A 23,826-nucleotide genomic window follows, 5' to 3' on the forward strand; every position below is an offset into this window, starting at 1 on the left:
TGGGCAAATGGGGTACGTGGTGAGCTAAACACCTGTCCTCTATCTAGGCTCTGAGGAAAAACCCAACAACTTCCAATACTTTTGTCATTATGCTCTAAAGGAAGAAAGGAAAACAAAACAGAAATCTGTAGCACTGCCTGCTGCCACCCAAGAGTTAACGTGGGGATAAAACAAAGCGCCGGCAAACCACCCTAATTTGAAAATTCCACATTTGGCGCTCCTTGACTCGTATGCAAGTGAATCTGGAGAGCAGATGGAACTTCTCATTTTGCAGATCTGAGTCCCGAGGGAAGCTGTGGCTCAGTCCCCAGGAGAACCCCAGCCCAGGCCTGCCACAAAACCATCCAAGTGCCAGGCAAGGATAATGCAGCATATGGAAGGAGAAGACTGCAAAGAACCAAATTAGCTCTTCTCGGGATGTTATTTTTTCTGTATTATAAATGCAGATGGCTAAGGGGCCCATCTCTCTCTCGGATGCAGCCCCTCCCTTCCCCTCAGATATCCTTTTCATTCAGAGGCAGTATCTTTACCAGGAAAGTCTCAATATCTAAGATTGGCTACTTTGTACTTCTTGGTGGGTTCCCAAATGGGGGTACTGAAAACCCAGAGGCAGGAAATTCGGTGGGGGGGGGGGCTTTTCTCTCATGTCTTACTCATGTTGGTATCCTCAGTACCTGGTACAAAGTCCTGTCTTGGGGGCGCCTGGGTGGCTCAGTCACTTAAGCTTCTGACTCTTCAGCTCAGGTCATGATCTCACAGTTCGTGAGTTCAAGCCTTGCATCGGGTTCTGTGCTGACATTGTGGAGCCTGCTTCAGATTCTCTGTCTCCCCTCTCTCTGCTTCCCCTACTCATGCTCACGTGCTCTCTCTCTCTCAAAATAAATAAATGAACTTAAGAAAAAAAGGACTCTCTCAGTAAGTGTCTGTTGAACAACTCTGCCCAACTGCAGTTTAGACTGTAGGATATAAACTCTTTTCAAGCTCCATACCCTCTAATAGGACACAGAATAACTGGAATCAGTTTTAATGACTAACCTGGGTACCTTCATTTTATTATATTTGTATCTTGAGACTTTTTTAAAAGGGGAAGCATCACTAAAAAAAACCCCACAAAATATAATATTTATCCTTTATTTAAAGCCCAAATAAACTTTGAGATATATATATATATTTTAATGTTTATTTATTTTTGAGAGAGCGGGGGAGGGATAGAGAAAGATGGAGACAGAAGATCTGCACTGACAGTGCAGAGCCTGATGTGGGGCTTGAACTCACAAACCGAGAGATCACAACCTGAGCAGAAGTTGGACACCTAACCGACTGAGACACCCAGGCACCTCTAATCTTTCATATATTTTTAGTTTATGTTGAATCTTCTTAGTTTATAGGAGCCATACTTCAATTGTATATTTTTGAAGGTAATATTGGAGTTAAATGCTTAGTCTAGTTGAGAATGCTTCTCCTAGGGGATTGTCTTGTATGTTTTCAAGAACAAAAGATAGGGTGAAAGAGATGTTTGAGTCTCTTTTATACTAGAGTGTGAGAGACAAACATCTGTTCACAGGTATCCAGGAATCCTAACATTCAAGAATGGAGTTTGAAAGCAATTAGTCTTCTTTTTTTCCTTCATAGCTTTTTTTTTAAAATGTGATAAACACAGAAAATTTACTATTCTATTTTTTTAAGTTTATTTATTTTGAGAGAGCACACACGTGCGAGAGAGCCAACAAGGAAGGGACAGAGGGAGAGGGAGAGAGAGAGGATCCCAAGCAGGTTCCACACTGTCAGCACAGAGCCCGATGAAGAGCTTGAACTCATGAACCGTGAAATCATGACCTGAGCTGAGATCAAGAGTAGGCCACTAATTAACCTACTGAGCCACCCAGGTACCCCTATGACTCTATTTTTAAATGTTCAGTCTGGTAATGTTAAGTATATCCATATTGCTGTGCAACAGATTTCCAGAACTTTCTCTTCCTGTAAATCTGAAACTCGATACCTAAGCAACAACTCTTTTCCCTCCCCCCAGCCCTGAAACCTCTACTTTCTGTTTCTATGCATTTCACTAGTTTATAGATGCCTTATGTAAATGGAATCTGAGTATTTGTCCTTTTGTGTCCAGCCTGTTTCACTTAGCATAATGTCCTCAAGGTTCATCCATGTTGTAGCATGTGTCAGACTCCCTTTTTAAGACTAAATAATATCCCAGTATATGTATATACCACATTTGTATCTATTGATGGGCATTTGGGCTGCTTCACCTCTTTGCTATTGTGAGTAGTGATGCTATGAACACGGGTGTGAAAATATCTCTTTGAGATACTGCTTTCAACTCTTAAGGATGTATGCTCAGATATGGTAGATTTTTAATTTTTTTGAGGAACTGACATACTGTTTCCCAAAGCAATGGAGACTATTTTGCAATCTCACCAACAATTATTTTTGGTGGAGGGAAAGACATTTATTACTGAGCTATAAATTAGAGGTGGCAGGAGCCTAGTAGTCATGTTTGCACAAGGGGACCAACGTCTCCACATCCCTTTCGATATATCTGATAGTAGCCACCCAAATGGGTATGAGGTGGTATATTATGGTTTTGATTTGTGTTTCTCTCATCATTAGTGATGTGAAGCACCTCTTCATCTGCTTGTTGGGCATTTTTTATCATCTTTGGAGAAATGTCTCGTCAAGTTCTGTTTAAAAAAATTTTTTTATTGTTTGTTTATTTTTGAGAGACAGAGCATGAGTGGAGGAGGAGCAGAGAAGGAGACACAGAATCCAAAGCAGGCTCCAGGCTCTGAGCTGTCAGCACAGAACCCAACACAGGGCTCAAACTCATGAACTGTGGGATCATGATTTGAGCTGAAGTGGGACACTTAACCAACTGAGCCACCCAGGCACACGTTTGTTTTTTAAGTAGGCTTGGGGTACCTGGGTGGCTCAGTTAGTTAAGTGTCTGACTCTTTGTTTTGGCTCAAATCATGATCTTATGGTTTGTGGGATCGAGCCCCGCCTCAGGCTTGGGATTCTCTCTCCCTCCCTCTGCCCTCCCCTGCTCGGTCTCTCTCTCGCTCTCTCTCTCTCTCTCAAAATAAATAAATAAACTTAAAAAAAAAAAGTTGGCTTTACGCCCAGTGTAGAGCCCACCTTGGGGCTTGAACTCACGACCTTGAGATCAAGACCTCAGCTGAGATCAAGAGTCAGATGCTTAACCAACTGAGCCACCCAGGCGCCCCTCAAATTTTTTTTGTAACTGAGGTGTTTGATTTTTTTTTTTTGGTTGAGTTACTTTCGCCTTTGACTTCAGACAGTTCTCTTTTGGCAGTACGTTAGGTCACTGTTACTTTTCCCTTGTTTCTAGCTTGTAAGCAATGCACCCAAACTAACCAAAGTTCTCAGCCTCACCTTGAATATTTTCTTCACTTTAGGCACAGCTATGGGAGCAAGAGCACATAACCATGGACGTCTGCTCTTGGCCATAAAGAAGGTAACTTAATACCCACCTCCTGATACCACATAGGCTGCTTTTAGGTGGCAGTATTAGGCTGAGCTACTGAGAAGGTGAATACAGTATAGAAAAAAAGAGAAACAAGGATTGAATTAAATGTAAGAAAAAGAAACTGGCTTCGAAAAACATGGAAGGTAAGAGGGAAGATGTAAATGCATACTACAAATTATAGTAGATAGCCCTATGATGTTGCCTTAAAACCACATACAGGCACGTGCTTCAGGAGAAATTCCTTGGAAATTTCTACTTATGTGAATAGCTCAAAAATTCAAAGTCTAAACAAGTATCCATTATATGTTTCTACTTAGGAGAAATGATTTTGATGACAATTTTTAACTTTCCTGCTATTTTTTTTTTATCCCTAAATGCCTAAAAATTATGATTTGGGAGCTTTACTTTTTATTTTGTGTGCTTCCTATAAGTTTGTCTTGCTCTGTGAAGCTGTTCATGAAATGGTCACTCCTCCTCTAGTGTTCTAGTCACCAGACCTGACCCTTTGTGCACAAGACTGGAAGACAGCCACGCAAAGAGGCCCCATGTGTGACAGCCATCATAGGATATGCATGGAGCATCTCCATGAACTATTCTGAGGCTACTCTTACTTGAAGTTAACCACTGCTTCAACAGTACACATTCTAAATCTATTTTGAAGAAGTCTCATCCTTAAAGGAAGTCATCTGTAAATAAAAAACGTAGAAGGTCCCTATGGTACAGACAAATGGCAGAGGCAGCACACAGTCCTATGAAACATCTTAATGTCACGTTTCCCTTCCTTGGAGAGAAGAATAGAAACGTTTTTTTAAATTTTTTTTAAGTTTATTCATTTCTGAGAGAGAGAGAGGGAGACACAGAATCTGAACTCCGGCGGCATTCCTAAGGCAGAGGGCATCATAAATACACGTACATACCTGGACCCAGGGCCAGCCAAATAACACGGATCCTTCACAGGGCCAAAGCTGTTGTTTTCCCCCAAAACCACATCCTTGAAACACAAGAAAGGCACAGCGTTATTCCCAAAAAACAGGCACTGAAATTTACCAAGAAGGTGGAGGTAGAAAGGAGAAGGAACCTTTATTGGATGCCTACTCCTTACGGTCAGGTACCAATGCAGGACTGTTACATACTACCCCTCCTCATCCTCAGTGCCCCAGGAAGTGTTGTGAACCCTGGTGCATTGAGGAAGACACAGATCCAAAGCACTTAACTGTCGCAAGGTCACAAGTGGCAGAGCCAGGATTTGCACCTCAGTCTGTCTCGCCGGGTGCCTCTCCTAACAAGGACATTTTCTAAGCAGAAGTCTGATAGCAGTTATCTCCAGGGTTCAAAATAACCACTGGACTTGAAACAGAACAATGAAAATTAATTCAAAGGGCCAAACTTTTGAACCAGCAATAGGGAAATATGGGAGATGACAAGAAAAGGATAGTTTATTGAATTTAGCAAAAATCTCAAATGTTCTGATGTATAATTAGAAAAACGGTAAGTATCTGGCTTGTAATCAGGTTGAAGTATATTCTCTCCAGGAAAAACATCTCACCCACATGTACTATCAGTAACTCTGGTAACTTTTCAGGGATTTTCTTTTGGTTCTATCTATCTATCTATCTATCTATCTATCTATCTATCTTAGAGGGTGCGAGAGGCAGAGAGAGAAAGAATCCCAGGAGGGGAAGAGGGAGAGAAGTGCGGGGGGGGGGAGAGAAGTGGGGCTCAAGCTCACGAACCGTAGGATCGTGACCTCTGCCAAAGTCAGATGCTTCATGACTGAGCCACCCAGGCACCTGTGTTTTCGGTTTTAGTAAGGGTATATATTGGTTTCCCAAAAGGGTGGTAGGTGAGATTTGTTTGGTTTGTGTGAGTTTTCGATAGTATAAAATTTGGCCCATGTGAACAGTTCCCTGATGAAGACAATGATATTGCTATTGATAATATATTTAATTTTCAATTATAAATTGAAAATTTATTGACTATAATTATTTCAATTATTTATAACAGGCGACAGGCAGAAAACAGAGAAATTAAATCCATATATGATCTTCCACTTAGTTTTAGCAACTCATTTCATCATTTACTCTCTCCAATGGGCTAATTGCTTTCCAATCTTTTTTTTTGGCCCAGTCAGTGGTAGAGGTACTCAAAGGCAACAGGAAAGAGCCAAAGGCAGTAGTAGGTCTGAAGGGAAAACAAACACCTGAATATTAACAGCAGTGATCCCTTATTGCATTTACTGAGTGCCACTCTGCTAAGTACCTTACAATGCTCAAATTATGTGTCTGGAATTGTATCAGGCCCCTGACGGTCCTTCTGTAAGTTAACCTATAATAAGAGGGAGCAGGGAGGTAACTGCAGCTCAGAAAGGTTAAGTATTTTGCCCACAGTTAAAGTGGAGGAGGGAGGATTCAAACCATCATCTCTTCAAAGCTCCAGATTTTTCCTTGGAATCTTCCAGGTGAGTAGAGGCTGTGCTGGATGCAATGAGATTCCGATGCTTTGAGAGAAAGGAGTTCCATAGGTCTCTTATTTGCTCAAATATTGGTAGAGGGAATGGGAATTCCTGCTCTCCACAAAACCTTCTGGTCCTTCTGAGGTCTTTCCCTGTTCCACCCCCTCTTGAGAAGAATGTACAGCTTTGCCAATAATTAAGTGGGAACGCTTCTATCTCCCCTTTAAGCTCCTTCCCCACTAACAATTAGGTATATTTTTCCATTTTTCTTATTTCCTTTGAATTTCAGTATGAGTTTAACTTCTGTAGTCACATGAGTTGGCCCTCAGAATAAGGTGCTTAAGTTGATATTTATGTGGGTGTGCATAAGATAAAGGAAGAAAAAAAAAGACTTCATAGGATAGCAAAACACCAAAATAAATAAATAAATAAATAAATAAATAAATAAATAAATAAATAAATAAATAAATAAAAATAAAGGAAGTGACACCCACTCACAGGCCGTTGAGAGAACTCTCTAAACTTCCTGTTGCTGACAATACCATTTGGACAGAAGTCCAGCCTAGTACAAGCCCAAGGAGGCTCAATTTCTGTTGCATTTACTCGCTATGATTTGGACATACATTCACTGCCAAAGAAGACTTTATTTTCTATAACCTGTTAAGAAGTATAAAGTACTTAGGGCAATTTAGGAAAAAGCAATGGCTCTGGGAGAAATACAAGGTATTGAGTTATTCTAGTAGACACTTGGACAAATGTCTATTTGTGTCTATTAGTTATCTGATTTTTGATGACGGACTTCAAAATACCCCAGTTCTTATTCTTCATTAGGAATAGCAAACTTAACATTGCAAACCTAAAGTCTATGGAGTCCCGATCCTCACTCTTGCTTTGGGTTTTGAGTTACTTAGTATCTTCATAGCCAATAAAATATGAAGACAATAGCATTCATCTACTTTGGAATACCAGTTTCAAGTATCTGCTAAAATGAATCAAATCCACTTGAGAAATCTTAAAAAATTTTTTAAATGTAAATAACAGTAATCAGTAGATGTTAAAATGAAATCAATTCATTGACTGAAGTTTTCAGATAGATATTTAATGCTAGCCTCCTCCTTTTCCCAAACTTTTTTATTCAGGGAGGGAGCATGGTATAGGGATTTGCAGAATCTGGTGTCCAACAACATGGGGTCAAAACCTTGCTCCCACCACCTGGGGCAAATTTCCCATCCTTTCTGTGCTCATATCCCCCTTCTGTAATACAGAGATAACAACAGTATCTACTTTGCACAGATGTAAGGATTATTTTTATGCTTCTAAAACATGTAGTACGACAACTGGTACATACATAGTAAACATTTGTTATTAGCTATTTGCAACATTCCCTTTGGTGGAAAGGTGATTCTGTTTATGCACAAGCTTGAATGGGTGCTTACTGAAGGGGTACCAAAATGAGTTACAAGCTGCATTCTACAGAATCAAGCCTACATCCGACATGGTAGGATGCACTAAGCAGTTTCCTCAGTAGTTAAATGATGTTTGTCACACCATCACATGGTGAGCATCTTATATATCAGGAACCAGGGTCTTTGAGAAAACAGGCAGAAGGAGAGAAGCCTCTAACTCAGCATCTGGAAAAACAACTCCCAGCCAGGAATCTTATTTCTCCAAAGGCTTCTTTTTATAGCCTTTGCTGTATTTTAAATCTATGCGATGAATAGGTGTAAATTTCCATCTCCCAAGCAGAATTACTTGGATGTTCTCCGGCAGCTTTGCAGGGCACATCCACTTTAAAAAGGTTAAATTTTCTAAAGCTGCATAGAAAGTAGGAAATAGGTAAGAATTTGGTGTGCCCTTCAGCTCCATCACTAATATCCACTGTTCTGTAATTATACTTTTCAAATGAAGAGAAGGTAAAGGAGAAGTAATAAGAGGCTGCATGTTCTAGAGAGGCCCATGGCTGGCTAACGAGAGGTCCAGGGCTGCTGACTGAGCAGGTCTCAGTCTACAAGTGGTGGCGGCCTTCTGTAGTTATTTAGGCCCAAGAGTGATCAATTTTTATTAACAGAAGAATTGATTTTTTAAGATACTTTAATTTTTTTAGATGTTTATTTTAGAGAGAGATTGAGAGACAGAGTACAAGTGGGGGAGGGGCAGAGAGAGAGAGAGAAGGTGACAGAATCCGAAGCAGGCTCCAGGCTCTGAGCTGTCAGCACAGAGCCCGACGCGGGGCTCGAACTCACGAATTGTGAGATCATGACCTGAGCCGAAGTCAGATGCTTAACCAACTGAGCCACCCAGGCGCCCCTTGGAAGAGTTGATGTCTATGCTGGCCTTGTTTTAGAGGCAGAAACAATCCTCGATAATGGATTTTTGAAAAGGAATGGAATCCTTGTCAAAAGCTTGTAAAATCCTGCTCTAGCATCTGGCTGGCGGGAACAAGCAGCATGTGTTCAGGACCATAAATAGATTCCATATTTTGGGTTTAACTGAGGCAGACAGTTTCCACAGGGTTCCTTAATTTCTCAGAGTTCTCTAAAGCTCGGATTGAGACAAATTCCTACTGAATACCTTCATTAAAGCTTAATAATAATGGTAAAGTTTCTCGAATTTATGCAGATAAAAACAATATAATATCCTAAAATAATAATCACAATAATTGTGTGGAACCTAGTTTTGTTTTTTTTTTTAACTAGTTCTACAAATAGGGTAGATGATGGCTGTATGAAGAAGAATCAAGGAGCAGACCTTGCCATGGACCTGGTCTCCAGGCTGGCAAGGTCTGGTGCTGGGTGGGAGAACGGGAGAAGGAAGGTCAGGAGCACAGTCCTGGCTCCGTTACAATCTGGGGGATGATATTCTATTTTCAGAATTTATAGGAGCAAGGCAGCACAGATAAACTCTTTGATTTTGAAATGTCCCCCCCCCCCCCTCTGGCATCACAGTCCCCAAATTAAATAATATCTAAATATGGTACTCTATTGCAGAGGATGTAAATAATGTTCTGTATTTGTCTTTTGAAAAGGTTTTTCAAATAACATATTTAGCTGGGATTTAGAAGAATTTCATCACTTCTCTATACCACCTATGTTTTAGCTTTATTTCCCAGTTTACCAGGCTTGAGAGGTATTTGGGGAGAAAGCAAAGGAACATTCATAGCCATCCAATCAATTCCCCAAGGGAGAAGGAGGACATCTCATAAGAAATAAATAGCAGAAGATGATTTAGTTTTCACCTAAACATTTGTTTTCTGTAGAACATGGGAAGAAAAATTAAGAAGATGTTTGGATTACTATGCTCCTGAAGCCCATCAAACTCGCTGAAATTTTATGTTACATACGTGGGCTTTAAGTGTTTTAGTTGTAGGATAAGGAGTAGAAATTAGTTCTGTTTTTCCTTCTGAGGGGAGGAAAATGGTTAGGGAATGCTTATGGAGGATTGCCTCTATACAATTTTTTTGTGGGTTTATACTGGGGAGAAAAATGTTTCTGGATATTTTGAAACAGAAAATATCTCGATGGGTACAGAATTTTGTTTCAGAAATGGTGCAGCAAAGTACTTCTCGGGCAGTAATGTCTGAATCTTTCTTTTTTTGAAGCTGTTTCTACCAACTAATGCCTCCCCCCACACAACCCCCAATCCTTTATAAACCTCCTGCCCCATCCTTCACAGCCTGGTTCAAAGACCATCTCCTTCACCACACTGAGATATCACCTCACACCAGTCAGAGTGGCTAAAATGAACAACTCAGGAGACTATAGGTGCTGGAGAGGATGTGGAGAAACAGGAACCCTCTTGCACTGTTGGTGGGAATGCAAACTGGTGCAGCCACTTTGGAAAACAGTGTGGAGGTTCCTCAAAAGATTAAAAATAGATCTACCCTATGACCCAGCAATAGCACTGCTAGGAATTTACCCAAGGGATACAGGAGTGCTGATGCATAGGGGCACTTGTACCCCAATGTTTATAGCAGCACTTTCAACAATAGCCAAATCATGGAAAGAGCCTAAATGTCCATCAACTGATGAATGGATAAAGAAATTGTGGTTTATATACACAATGGAGTACTACGTGGCAATGAGAAAGAATGAAATATGGCCTTTTGTAGCAACGTGGATGGAACTGGAGAGTGTTATGCTAGTGAAATAAGTCAGTCAGAGAAAGAGATTCCGTATGTTTTCACTCGTATGTGGATCCTGAGAAACTTAACAGAAGACCATGGGGGAGGGAAAGGAAAAAAAAAAAAAAAGAGAGGGAGGGAGGGGGTCAAACCATAAGAGACTCTTAAAAACTGAGAATAAACTGAGGGCTGATGGGAGATGGGAGGGACGGGAGGGTGGGTGATGGGCATTGAGGAGGGCACCTGTTGGGGTGAGCACTGGGTGTTGCATGGAAACCAGTTTGACAATAAATTTCATATTAAAAAGATAAATAAAAAATTTTGGAAACGATCAAAAAACCCCATCTTCTTCAAGAGAAGCCCTGAGATCCCCTCAGTTAGAATTAATAACTCTCCCCTCTACAGCATATTATTTATCACTGCTCCCAAAGCATTCACTAGTCATGTTAGTTATTTATAGTTAAGTTCAAGTCCTTGTTCAGTTGTGAACCCCAGAAAGGCATGAACCTTATTTTGTTTTGTGTTTCTTTCAACCTTCTAATACAGTGCTTTTCATACAACACGTGTTCTACAGATGCTTGCTAAATGGTGGACTTCTCTGCTGGGGAAAACAGAATTTGAGAAGGGACAATGGAGGCGTGTTCCCCTGAGCTAACATAAATATGAATGCCTAATATATATATTAGTTTCTGATATCATCTTTGGTGGGAAGGGAACTATGAGGTGAGCCTTTGATCTGCAGGGCCTGCACAGCGAGGAGCCACTGAGAATTAGGGAAATTAATACACTCCTGGGACTTAGTGCTCGGGTTCTATTGCGAACTGTGCTGAAATTTCCAGTGGAAAGCACTTGATAAACTTTGAGTAGTTTGAAACCTTTATGAGAACATTCTTTTATGAGAGAATTTGAAAGCGTATGATTCTCCTATCTCCTCAAGACAGTGCACAGAAAGGATCCAGATGGGAGCAGAGAGACATAGGTTTGGTGTGGGTAATATAACTACACAGGATGATTGTGAGAATCAATGAGATAAAAAATGTAAAGCATACTTAGCTGAGGGCCAGGACTTCAGTAACTATTAAAGTCAGTAATTCTACATGTTTTATAAATGCAAAGTCTAATAGAGGATGCAAAGCCAAAATCTTTAAAATTCCAAGACACAGTTTGTATTCCACGGTGGGGGGTGGGGGGGGGGGACACAGTAAAAAAGAAAATCACTAACCTTTCCTAACCATGCATTCTTGCACTGAGAGATGGTGACTTCCTAAAATGAAGTGTGTACGTATACACACACACACACACACACACACACACACACACACACATCTATATGTATGCGTACCTCTATGTAAGATGTATGGGTCTATATAAGATACCTATACAACTCTATATATCTACATATCAATCTCTAGATTTCTGTAAGGGTAGCGGGCACCCAGAAAGAAATCACCCCATGAAAACAAATGCTACCCTTTGCATGTCAAAGGAAAATTAAAGGGGAGCCTCACTAAAGCTCCAGGGCCAGAAGGGCCCCATCCTAGGACCCTCTGGTTGCACCTACCTGACGCTTGTCTGCAGTGGGAGAGGACCGTGATCTCACATGGACAGGAACCGCCAGGACGTCTGAGCGCTCCAGCAGGTCCTCAGCAGACATGGACTTCCCAGCCCTCCTGGCTGCGGCCCCCCACGAGGAGGGCTCCCCAGGGGTCCTGTCCACCCTCTGGGTGCCCTTCGGCCCATAGTTAGCTCCAGCGAGCAGCTCCCTCGGGGCTTGGTCCCCACGTCGCAGTTCCCCAAAGACATGGCCACCAGCGAAGGAGCTGCTGCGATCTCTGGGGGCCCGTGGGGACTCCCCCACGTCCCCCGCTGCTGCGGCGGGCAGGAGGGCAGCCTCCCTGCGGAGCTGCAGGCTCGGTTCCCGCAGCGAGCAGAGGCTGGAGGCCGAGGTGAGGCCGGGGCCCTCGGACGCCGCGGGGCCGGGCTGTAGGTAGGTGCTCTGGGAGCGCTCCCGCGGTGGCCCGGGCTCCTGGAGGCTGCAGGCGGCGGAGGAGGGCCGCTTGCCGGTCTTGCGCTGGATGTAGTCGGCCAGAGCGCTCTGCTGGAACTGCTTCAGCTCGGGGCCCGACAGGCTGAGCGTCGAGCAGGCCTTGCCGTCGCGCTCGAAGATGCGGCGCCGGTCGGCCACCGTGCTCTCGGAGAAACGCAGCCCCTTCTTCTGCGCGCTAGAGGGCGCCGGCTCGGCCTCCTCCGAGATCCCCACCTCGTTCATCTTCTCGGGCTCCGAATAGGAGCGCTTCTTCTGCTCGGGGGTCAGGCGACGGCGCGGCCCCCTTCGGGTGGCAGGGAGCGCGGGTCGGGCAGGGTCGCCCTCGGCCGGGGTCACGCTGTGCCGCTCACGAGGGGTGTGCGGGGAGGCGGAAGCCGCCGCCTCCGGGCTCCGCAGCCCCACGTGGGCCGAGGCGGGCCTTGGACGCCAGGCTCTCGAAGCCGCGGGTGTCCCCGGCTCAAGGTCCCGCCGTCGAAAGGAGGTGGCCCCCAGGACGCGGGACTGCGCGTCCTTGATGCTGTTCCGGTAGGCACGGCTGAAGGGGGCGTCCAGCACCGGTGACTCGGGCGTGCTGGGCCTGTCGTCCAGCCACAGGGGCTCCTGCTCCGTCTCGCCAAAGAGCTGAAAGGTGCTCTGGCTGCGGAGCAGGTGCGTGTCCCGCCTCGGGGGCTCGCTGCCTTGGAGCTGGAGGCCACGGCCGCCATCCCCACCCCTCCTCAACTGCTGACCGTGTGGCTGCCGGGTAACCTCTTCCAGCTTTGGCTCCTCCTTTTTGAAGTGCTGCTGCTCCCCATTGCCTATGGGTTCAGTGGGGTCAGAAAAACGGATATTGCTTTTTGTCTCCTCAAAGTCCTTCCCAAAAGGATGAGAATTTGGAACCGTCCTGTTGGGCCTGTAGTTATGGCCATAATGAGAGCTGCCCACACTTAGGGGTCTCTGGCTCCCTTGTTCTCGCTGCTCTATCTTGGAAACCTTCTCCAGCACGGAGCAGTGAGGCTTCCCATACTGAAAGCCTTGCAGAGCCGAGGCGCTGCTGGAGCTGAGCCGCCTCCGGCCCAGACTGGATGTCTGCTGGTGGGGTGGAGAGGGAGGGTCCTCGTACCTTGGGTCTGAACTTGGGAAAGAGGCCAAGGCACTGGTTCTCGCCTCGGGCCTTGGATAGGAAACTGGCCTGTCCAGGTGGCTCCTGTGATCGGGAACAGCTTTCCTGCCAGAGTCCTCCCCCTTGCTGTTGACTACACAGGTGGACCTGCCATCCTGGTAGCCGTCCTGGGCTCCTCTTCCTGGCTCCACGCTGCTCTGCCTTCTTAGATTCTCAGGAATGTTCTGGAGAGAGGAGAAGGCTGACTTGGTCCTGCCAAAGTTGTTCGGCGGGCTCTGGAGGCTCTCCCTCTCCAGCCTTTGCTGCAGGTTGGCATTGTGGTCTGCGTGTAAATCACCCTCCCAGGGCTCTGAGGGCCTGGAAGATCTCTTGTCTTCACCCACTTTGAGGCTGTGGTGATTAGAATATGGTTTGTTGCTGTGGGCGCTCTTTCTCTCATTGGGATGTGGGCTGCTGCCGTGGAGAGGGGCGAGCTGTCTCTCCAGTGAGGTATCCTCCTCATTTTCAGGTACTGAAGGGAAATGGACTCTGTAGGGGACACATTTGGCTGAAGTTTCAGGTTTCCTCTCTACCAGGGACATTGAATCAGGTTCTAGAGGCTGGTAGAAGGCGAACCCAGGCCTGCTAGATCCATTTTGGTTCCCGTTCTCGTCAAAGGTAGCCATTTTGTCACAAGCTCCGTGGGGAGCTGTATACCCACTCTCCTTGGCCAGTGCTGGGTAGAGCGTGCCGTTACCACTCACAGAAGGCTGGGGCACCTGGGCAAAGTGTGGCTCCAGAGAAGGTACCGGGTAGATGCCAGTTGGCAGTAGAGGTTGGCCAGGCTGGGCCTTCTGGGGGTAATTATGCTTGGGCTTCGCTGGGGGGCTGTTCTCTGGACTCTTCTCTAGCACAGTATGCAGCTGTTCCTCTATGAAGGGAGATTTCAGGGAGGCTGCGACGTTTGCCTGAGGCCGACAGAACCGCTTCTGATCAAGGCTAGACCAAGAGTTGGGCCGTTCTCGCTGCCGAAAGGCTGCATAACTGTCGCTCCGAGCTGGGGGCAGCGGTGCGGCCGCTTTAGGAGCCAGGTTGGAAGTGGCTGTCTCCGAGGAACTGGGACATTGCTGGCTCCAGGATGGGGAGGGCGCCCCCTTGCCCCGAGGAACACTGTGCCATTTATCATAGCCCTGGCCATCTGCTGATGCTCGGGCCTCCCTCCCTTGGAGAAGCAGAGCTGAAGAGTTCACCTCATACTCTGCTGAGACTCCCCTCCGGGGATCATAGACTGTCTTGATATAGCGAATGTCTGCCTGCCTCATCCCTTCTAGGAGGCCGCCCCGGGCAGAAGTGGTGTCCACGGAGCCTGAACGCTCCCGGCTAGAGATGCCAGGGGGCGGATACTCGAGGATGCTAGAGCTGGTGGAGAAGGAGCTGTACGCCGAGTCTCTCTTGTTGTGGAGGTGGCTGAGCTGGTCAATGCTGCTGGTGGACTTGGCAGGGGAGAGAAGATGGCAGGGTGGGTATCCCCCACTGGGCTCCAGGCTCTCCATGCTCCCCTGGGAGCTGCAGTGGTCAGGGCTTCGCCTCAGGTACGCGTGGTCATAGCTGGAGAGGTCACTGGTAGAGGAGCTGGAAGAAAGGGAGACACAGCAGTCAGCACCATGAGCCGCTACCGTTTGGTAGGCTTACAGGCACAGGACCCAGCTTATAAACGTACTCTTGTGCAAGATGTTTCATTTTTGGAAGGGTGGGTGAAAAAGGGCCATATTTGGGCCTTGCTCAGCCTCCTTGTATGTTGTTACTAGGAGTAATTGCCCGACAGTGTAACCTATGTGGCTCTAATTAATCACCCAGGCTTGCAAGGGGAGGAACAGGGAGCAGAGAGGAAGCCATGTGACCAAATCACATTGATGTGATTTGCTCCGTGCTACAAATGACATTCTACATGTGCCAAGAAAGGAGAGAGGTGGGGGAGGAAAGGAGAGAGGAAGAGGAGGAGGGGTGAGAGACACTGCAATTTTGTGTCCCTTGGGGCTGTTTGTGGGAAGAAGAGGAAGAGCTCACTAAGAGACCAGGCACGTGAACCGGGTGAGGAAGACTCAGTGTGCACGTGTGTATGTTTTTAGTTAATATCTTTCCTTTTTATGGAATTGAAGGGCTACACCTTGGCAATCTTCCTGGAATGTCGACTGTACTAGAGACAATTTGTTTGTAGTGAGAAAGCTAAACACAAAGCTGAATGAGAGAAATACAGAGAAATGGGAGTCAGAGAAGGCTAACAGGAGAGGGAAGCTTACTAAGAAGTCTTAATCGCGGGCGTCCATCCCTATGAATGACTTCCCAAAGCCTGAGCAAAGCCTTCTTCATACACTCAGAAAGGTAAGCCTTTCTCCTTTACAAAATCCTCTGCCAGCAAGAGGGGGAATGACTTTCAATCCTGGCATGGCATACCCCAAAAAGTTGCCTCAAAACAAACTTACTTATAATTAGCTTTAGTTACAAACTCAAGATATACTTCACCCAGCATGTTGGGGAAGTGAGGGCATACAGGAAGAAGTAAGTGGGGGCACCTGGGTGGTTCAGTCACTTGGGCATCTGACTCCTGTTTTCAGCTCAGGTCATGATCTTGCAGTTCATGAGTTCAAGCCTTGTGTTGGGCCCTGGCTATCAATGTGGGATTCTCTCCCTCCCTCTCTCTCTGCCCTTTCCCGGCTCTTGCTCTGTCTCTCTCTCAAAATAAATAAATAAACATGAAACATAAAATAAAATAAAAATAAATAAGGAATAAAGGGTCCAGAAGTCAAACAATAATCTCAAAACTGTTCAAATGTTTGTGACTTACTGCTCTCTACTGAAGGACAAATCACTCAAAGTTTTTGCTAAGCTTTTCTATTTTTATTTTCTTAAAAAAAATTTTTTAATGTTTTTTCTTTATTTTTGAGAGAGAGAAAGACACAGAGTGCAAGCTGGGGAGGAGCAGAGAGAGAGAGAGGGAGGCACAGAATCCGAAGCAGGCTCCAGGCTCTCAGCTGTCAGCACAGAGCCCAACACGGGGCTCGAACCCATGAACCATGAGATCATGACCTGAACCAAAGTTGGACGCTTAACCAACTGAACCACCCAGGTGCCCCTAAGCTTTTCTACTTTTAAATGAGTTGGCATTTAAGTACTGTTACAATTCATGGGGTTATTACTATATTTCTAGATCTCATGTAAGTAAATACAGTGTTTTATTGGCTAAGGAAGTGCCTTATTGGCTTTGTGGCTGGCCTAAATCCAGGGTCTATGGCAAGAGACTAAAAGGGCCATATTCTGACTCAAAACTGGCACCGGAATTCAAGGAAGAGTACATTTTCAGCAACTCACCTCAAGAATGTAACTCTTCTTTTTTAGAGAAAGTCAGTTTACTGAATGGAGCATCCTACTTTGGGAGGAACAGGTAGAGATTCAAGGGAGAGAGGAAGGAACAGCTCACGAGCCAGCCAGATTACAGATATCAGTCCTGGCACTCAATGGCATGGCATATGTCACTGCCAGATTTTACCCCTCCTCCCTCCCTTCCCAGCTCTTTGAAATGAAGAGATTGTGTTAAAAATGTACATGACAGCTCAGCTGGGGATAATCCCACATGACCCACTTATGCTTCCCTTTATCTCCTCTAAGAGAGATTCAGAGCTAACACTTCTAATGGAAATGGAAGCCGTATATCCATAATGGCTGTTTTGCTCACCAATTCCATGCAGGTGGTAGGCACTACTCAATCCCCCTCCAAACTGCTGAGAGTTTTAGCAGTCTTTCACTGAAAGGATAATTCACATCTACTTGGGAACACACAAAAACTCAAAGAGAATAAACTGAATAACTGAAACTCTCCCTACTGAGCGGGAACAAGGGTCATCACTAACCTATCTCAAAATGTAGATGATGTCTAGAAATACAAAATCACTGGTAGAACTACCTCTAGGCAGAGCAAGGGCAGAATGGGTTACAGAGCTCAAGGAAACTTAAGCCACCACACCTCAGGTGGAATGCACCATGTGAGGACTGCAACATGCTCTTTGCTACTCAGGGAGAGCTCCACCCCTTTGGAATCCCCCTTCCCAAGCTGCGTGGGGAGTATGACCGATTGGTATGCTATGCCACGAGTGTGCTGACATCACCCTCTGCAAAGTTCTTCTGCCACTTTCTGGAAGTAGTCATTTTGACTATCTTTGCCATTCCTGCTTCCAAGATGGCACTTTAAAAAAAATTTTTTTTTAGTGTTTGTTTATTTTTGAGAGAGACAGAGAGATAGAACGCAAGTGGGGGAGGGACACACACACACACACACACACACACAGAATCTGAAGCTCCAGGTTCTGAGCTGTCAGCACAGAGCCTCATGTGGGGCTGGAATCCATGAACTGTGAGATCATGACCTGAGCCAAAGTCGGATGCTAACCAACTGAGCCACCCAGGCACCCCCCAAGATGGTACTTTTAATAGTGGGGAAGAACAACTTGGAATGAGGTCTTTATTCCCTGCAACGGTTCCAGCCCACAGAGACAGTCTTACTGTCAAGATAAGTATGTCAAGCTTCTTACTGTGGTCTGGCTAGCTCCCAACCTCCTTTTCTATTAGACTCCTCTCGATCACTGCATTCCAGTGCAATGGCCTCTTTACTGTAACTCAGACCCATGAAAGGCATCCCCATGTCTCCGGGCCTTTGTACCCACCGTTCCCACCACACACTATGCTCTTCTCCTGGCTCACTTCTTCCCTTTATTCAAGTCTCTACTTGGGGGAAGATTTCCTGGAACTATCTAAAGAGCATCTCCTCCATTCTTCCCCGTTAGTCTGCTTACTTCCTTCACAGCACTTACCACTACTCAAGGTTACCTTTTATTCCTTTCATTGTATGAAAGAGACTTCAGTTGTGTCTGTACTGCTTAAGATCTGAAGCAAATATGACAAGATGTTAATTCTGTGGTAGATCCATGTGTTCTTATAATATTACTCTTTATTGTGTGTGTTTGAAAGTATTTTCTAGGGACGCCTGGGTGGCTCAGTTGGTTAAGCATCCATCTCTTGATTTCGGCTCAGGTCATGATCTTACAGTCTCTGTTGGTCCTAGAAACTTTTTTCCAAAAAGCATCTAAATGGATTATCATTCCATGGAACAGACCTTGGTACACAAATATTGCAGGGTGGGGGCTTTTTATGTCTCATTCAGCATTATACCCTCAATAACTAGAAACCATCTGAGACACAGTACTGGTTCTTTAGCATTTTGAGGCTGTTACTTCAGCCTCCTGTGAGGGGGCTGGATTACCTGACTTTTCAAGATCTCTTCTGAAGTACTTTAACTACTTAGGACGATCGTGTGGTTTCTGTAGAACAGCAAAAAGACAGTGACAAAAAGACAGGAAGCAGCTGCAATACAGTTTCAGTGAAATTCAGATCTCAACCAGCTCGCAGGCAGTTAAAATTACTTGTCCTGTGCTTCCCTCTGCCCCAAGCTCCCTGATTCTCCCGCTTCTTAATGACAAACGGATCCATAAACTTAGGACTGAGATTGGGTTTCTAGAACTAAAGGAGGGCTACCAGAGGGATGCCACCCAACTGGTTCGGCACACCAGACCACTAGGTGCCACTGTGCTCCTTGGAAACGCGCCGGAAGCACTTCTCCATCGACAGCCACCAACCTCAGGCCCTCTGAGGGGAAGAGAGTTGGGGTGAAGCCCTCGGCGCAGCTGCAAGCCTGAGGTGTGGACCAGACACACCAGACCACAGGGTGACCCGTGCCGGGGAAGAAGAGCATACCCAGGTCTGTAGCACTGTGGGTAATGCGAGCTTGCCTTTCTTCCTTTGTAGCCCACACAGTGCTTTGTGCAGACGGTCGGGGGGATCTGTCCTGAAGCTTGTATTAGAGGGGCACGGCGATAGATCGACCTACTGAAGCCCCTCTGGAGGCTGGACAGGAAGGAGGAAGCAGGACATGCAGAAATGCATTCTTCGGAGCTACTGCCCTTCTGAAGCCCGCTCTGCCATTCTCTAGCGGCCTCCTGGAGCTCACCACAGTTCCCGCACGCAGCTCTTCTGAGCGCTGGCTACAGTAGTCTTAACTTCGGCCCATGTTTTTCAGGTCACAGTATGGCCAGATTTAGAGGCTCTGGTGCGGCGTAGGCGTGAGGAGGCCCCACAGGGCTCCACTCTTTAGGGACACTCTGGTAATGCACAGTTGCATTTTATGTGCATGCTGGTTTATGCCATTAACCTTAACATTTATTATCAGGTTTCACTGTGCCTCTGGTAAGTCTTCAGCCTAATTATTATCATTGTCAAAATTACTGAATACTTATTATGTTGCAGGAACTGCACTAAATGTTTTACATGTTCTGTTTAATCCTCACTGTGATCGAATGGGATACATATTATTAATTTCATCTTATAGACAAGAAAAACAAGATCAAAGAGGTTAAATGATTTGCTCAAGCTCATCCAGTAGGTGGTGAAGTTGGGATTTAAACCTAGGTTTGACTTAAAAGCCCAAGTACCGTATCACCGTGCCTTCTTTCTTTCACACTGCAAGGCCCTCCACATCTAACCTTCTAATTTTTTTTTAATATTTATTTTTGAGAGAGAGAGAGAGAGAGAGAGCGAGCGAGCGCACAAGCTGGGGAGGGGCAGAGAGAGAGGGAGACACAGAATCTGAAGCAGGCTCCAGGCTCTGAGCTGTCAGCGCAGAGCTGGATACAGGGCTCGAACTCACGAACCACGAGATCATAACCTGTGCTGAAGTTGGACACTTAACCGACTGAGCCACGCAGGAGCCCCTATTCTTCTAAAAGCCCAGAGAGTGAAAACGCTGTGCCTGGGTACCAACAGCACCCTGCTGGTGGGCCCTGTTCTCTGAGCTTAGATGGCAAGAATAAATTTTTTCAAGGTTACTGGGAGGGACATGGGCAAGGGAGAGGAGTGTCTGTAACAAGGAGGGTCACCAGGAAATTCTTTTCTATGACCTGAAACCTACCCAGATGTGTTAAGAGCCATGTCTATCCATGAGAAGTCTAGGAATTGGCTCTTGATTTGACCAGACCTGAGTGTTAAGGGCTCTGAGTCCTGTCCTTGCTAAATGCAGAGCCACCATCTGTCAGTTAAGTAATCCTTCCAGAAGTCACCCCCTCCCCCACCTGACTCATCAGCACTTGTATCTCATTTGTATGTAGGACCCATATTCTCTTGACCGTCCCACCTCTCTGCCATTACCCTTATCCAAGCACTTTCAAAAAGTCCTAAGCGAGAGTCTAACTCCCTGGCATCAGAAAATGGATTCTAATTTGCATGGATTCTGAGTTTGTCATAAATGCAGGGGAGTCCTGACTGAGTACTTTAATATGTCTGGATGGTCAAGTTTGGCTTCCTTCTCCCCAGTCCCTCTCAGTTGTGTAAGATGTGAGGACTACAATAAATCCCTTCTCCCGTGACACCGGTGGTGGCCTTGCCTTTTTCTGACTGAACCTTGACTGACACAATGACTAGAAAAGCAGAGGAAGTATATATAACTCGGTTATGCACAAGGGCTCTGACACCTGGCTTGGACTTGAGTCTGGACTCAGGTCCTGATCAATTGTTTGACTTTGGACAAATTTGTCTCTCGAAGCTTCAATTTCAGGTTCTGTAAAATGGGTTTAAGAATAACGTATCTGTTTTAGGGGCACCTGGGTGGCTCAGTCGGTTAAACGTCCGACTTCGGCTCAGGTCATGACCTCACGGCTCCTGGGTTCGAGCCCCGCATCGGGTTCTGTGCTGCCACCTTGGAGCCTGGAACCTGCTTCAGATTCTGTGTCTCCCTCTCTCTCTGCCCCTCCCCCGCTAATGCGCGCGCTCGCTCTCCTTCAAAAATAAGTAAACATTAAAAAAAATAAAAGAATACTGATCTGTTTTAAAGGTGGAGATGAAGGTGTGTATCACAGGAGATAATCACAGGAGTGCACACTGAGTAGCCCTAAGTGTGCTCGTTTTTTTGGTTGGAGCTAAGTTGGATAACTAGCCTTAACAGAAGGATATAAAGCAAGTAAGGAGTTCAAATACATGAATAAAATCACTCCATAAAAAGCAGACACATACTGGGTTGAGAAGGACATTAAGCACTGAGGAAAGAAGTTTGTCAGTTTTTCTAGTGAAGTGCTACAATGTGCAATTGAGAAAGGTCTGACTGAGAATGAGCAGACCCTGCAATGATCTCACATGGCCTCCCTTCCTGCCAGTCTAGCCCAGGGTATGAAGGTGACGTATACATTAAGAGTTTGAAGAGGAAGAGGAAGGTGGTGGATAGAGAGGTTTGATCCTCAGGTTGAGTGTAAGGAAATGTTCTCAAAACAGAAGAACACCTTTTCTGGGAACAAGAACTCTGAAAGAAGCAAAGCCCTGCATCTCGGCTGGGTCACTTACCTGGAATGGTATCTTTGGGGCCAAGGACTGCCGATCGTGCCCGGAGTGATTTGCATCATGCTGCCCTCTGGTTGGTTCTCCCCCAATTTGGTTAAATGCCAAGAGTGAGGTCGGCCTGCAGGGTCGCTGCGCCTGAGGAGACATGGGAGAGAGACCTCTCAACATCAGGAGCATTCTCAGCGGAGTCTCGTCACTGATGTGATTTACTGATTGAAAAGCAGAGTCTGCTGTAGCCTTAGAGATAAAAAATAATTAAGTAAATACTGGAAGGTAGAGCTTACTGCTTATTTCTCTTACTAACCATTGCTCCTCTCTGCTTTATAATATTTTTACTTTCATTTTGACATGATTTCAGACTTACCTAAAATGTTGTAACTTAGTATAAAGAATTCCCACACAAACTCCAGTGCACTATGTGAATGCAAATTGGTAGTCACTATGAAAAACAGTATGGAGATTCCTTTAAAAAATTAAATAGAACTACCATATGATCCAGCAACCCCATTTCTGGGTATATATCCAAAGAAACTGAAATCAGGATCTTATAGAGATATCTACTCTCCCAGGTTCACTGCAGCATTACTCACAAGAGCCAATATATGGAAACAATCCAAGCGTCTATCACCTGATGAATGGAGGTGAGATACACACACACACACACACACACACACACACACACACACACACACACACACACACACACACACACACACGGTGGAATATTACTCAGCCATGACAAAGTAGCAGATCCTGCCGTTTGAAACAACTTGGATGGACCTTGAGGGCATAATGCTAAGTGAAATAAGGCAGACAAAGATAAATACCGTACAATCTTACTTCTATGTGGAATCTTTTTAAAAAAGACAAACTCAGGGGCACCTGGGCGGCTCAGTCAGATGAGCGTCCAATTTCGGCTCAGATTATGATCTCGTGGTTCGTGAGTTCGAGCCCCACATTGGGCTCTGGGCTGACAGCTGGGAGCCTGGAGCCTGCTTCTGATTCTGTGTCTCTCTCTCTGTCCCTCCCCTGCTTGCACTCTGTCTCTGTCTCTCTCTCTAAAAAATGAGTCAACATTTAAAAAATATTAAAAAAATTAAAAAAATTAAAAAGACAACTCAGAATAACAGAGTATTGGTAACTAGAGGCTGGGGAGATGGGAGAAAGGGAAAGATTTGGTTAAAGAGCACAAACTTTAAGTTATAAGATTTACAGGTTTGGGGATCTAATGTACAGCATGGTGATTATAACTAATAATACTGTATCATACACTTGAGTGTTGGTAAGAGATTAGATCTTAAATGTTCTCAGACAAAAAAGAAATTGTAACTACGTGACAGGATGGACGAGTGGCTAATACTATGGAGGGAATCATTCTTTAATTTATAAATGTATCAAACCAGTATATTGTACACCTTAAACTTATACAATGTTATACACTAATTATATCCCAATAAAAACTGGAAGAAGAAAAAGAATGAATTTCACCTTCACCTAGATTCCTTGTATGTTAACATTTTATGCTTTATTAATTTAAAGCACACAGAGTTGCCTTGCTGTTTGTTGGTCTCTGCTTATCCATATATGAAAATGGGAGCAGTAATTCCTTGCCACCGCCCAAGGGACTTTGTGTGGCTGTATGGTAAAAAGCTTTCTGGTGATTTTGAAGTCCTCTGTCCTATCCTGATGCTGGATAAATTACATTATTTTAATTTCTTGGTAAGAACTACATAAAAATTAGCAGCTACCTCAGGGTTAACACTGCTCTAAGCCACATGGTCTAAACGGCAAGATGTTCTCGAAAATAGTTTTTCATTTTGCAAGTCAAGGACTTCAACTTTTAAATATCCTGCCTTTATAACACAAAGAGCTGACAAAGCCAAACGGAAAAAAAATGGGTGTCCTTTAGCTACGATACTGAAGAATAAATTTGGTAAGGATTACACTGCTATAGAAGGTCAGAGTCAGGAGAGAGGGGCTGTGCCGTACTTTTGGCAAAAAAGTGAGGTGTGCTAGGGTATCTCATGCTGAAAACGTTTGAACTGTAGGAACGCAGGGGCATTTTTCTGCAGTTTAGAAACACGTGTATGAGATCCAGGAGTGCATTTTGATACACTGAAAATAAAGCTGAAAGTACACACACCTGTTTCTTTTCTATGAAACGATAAATTGGCATTTGCTAAATTAAATGAAA

At 45.0% G+C, this 23,826-nt stretch overlaps 1 protein-coding gene across 8 annotated transcripts in view; it reads right to left on the reverse strand.

Moving 5' to 3' along the window:
• SHROOM3 (shroom family member 3) overlaps positions 1 to 23,826 on the reverse strand; it is a 327,033-nt gene that overhangs the window by 24,160 nt on the left and 279,047 nt on the right. For all 8 annotated transcript variants that reach the window (XM_045056183.1, XM_023253023.2, XM_023253022.2 and 5 more), the window contains 3 exons: positions 21,636 to 21,767; positions 11,633 to 14,831; positions 4,417 to 4,490 (listed from right to left, as the gene is read on the reverse strand). In XM_045056183.1, coding sequence (XP_044912118.1) covers positions 4,417 to 4,490; positions 11,633 to 14,831; positions 21,636 to 21,767 — 3,405 coding nt within the window. The remainder of the gene's footprint in view (positions 1 to 4,416; positions 4,491 to 11,632; positions 14,832 to 21,635; positions 21,768 to 23,826) is intronic.

This window comes from Felis catus, chromosome B1 (assembly GCF_018350175.1).
Source record: "Felis catus isolate Fca126 chromosome B1, F.catus_Fca126_mat1.0, whole genome shotgun sequence".
In the NCBI taxonomy this organism is placed as follows: domain Eukaryota; kingdom Metazoa; phylum Chordata; class Mammalia; order Carnivora; family Felidae; genus Felis; species Felis catus.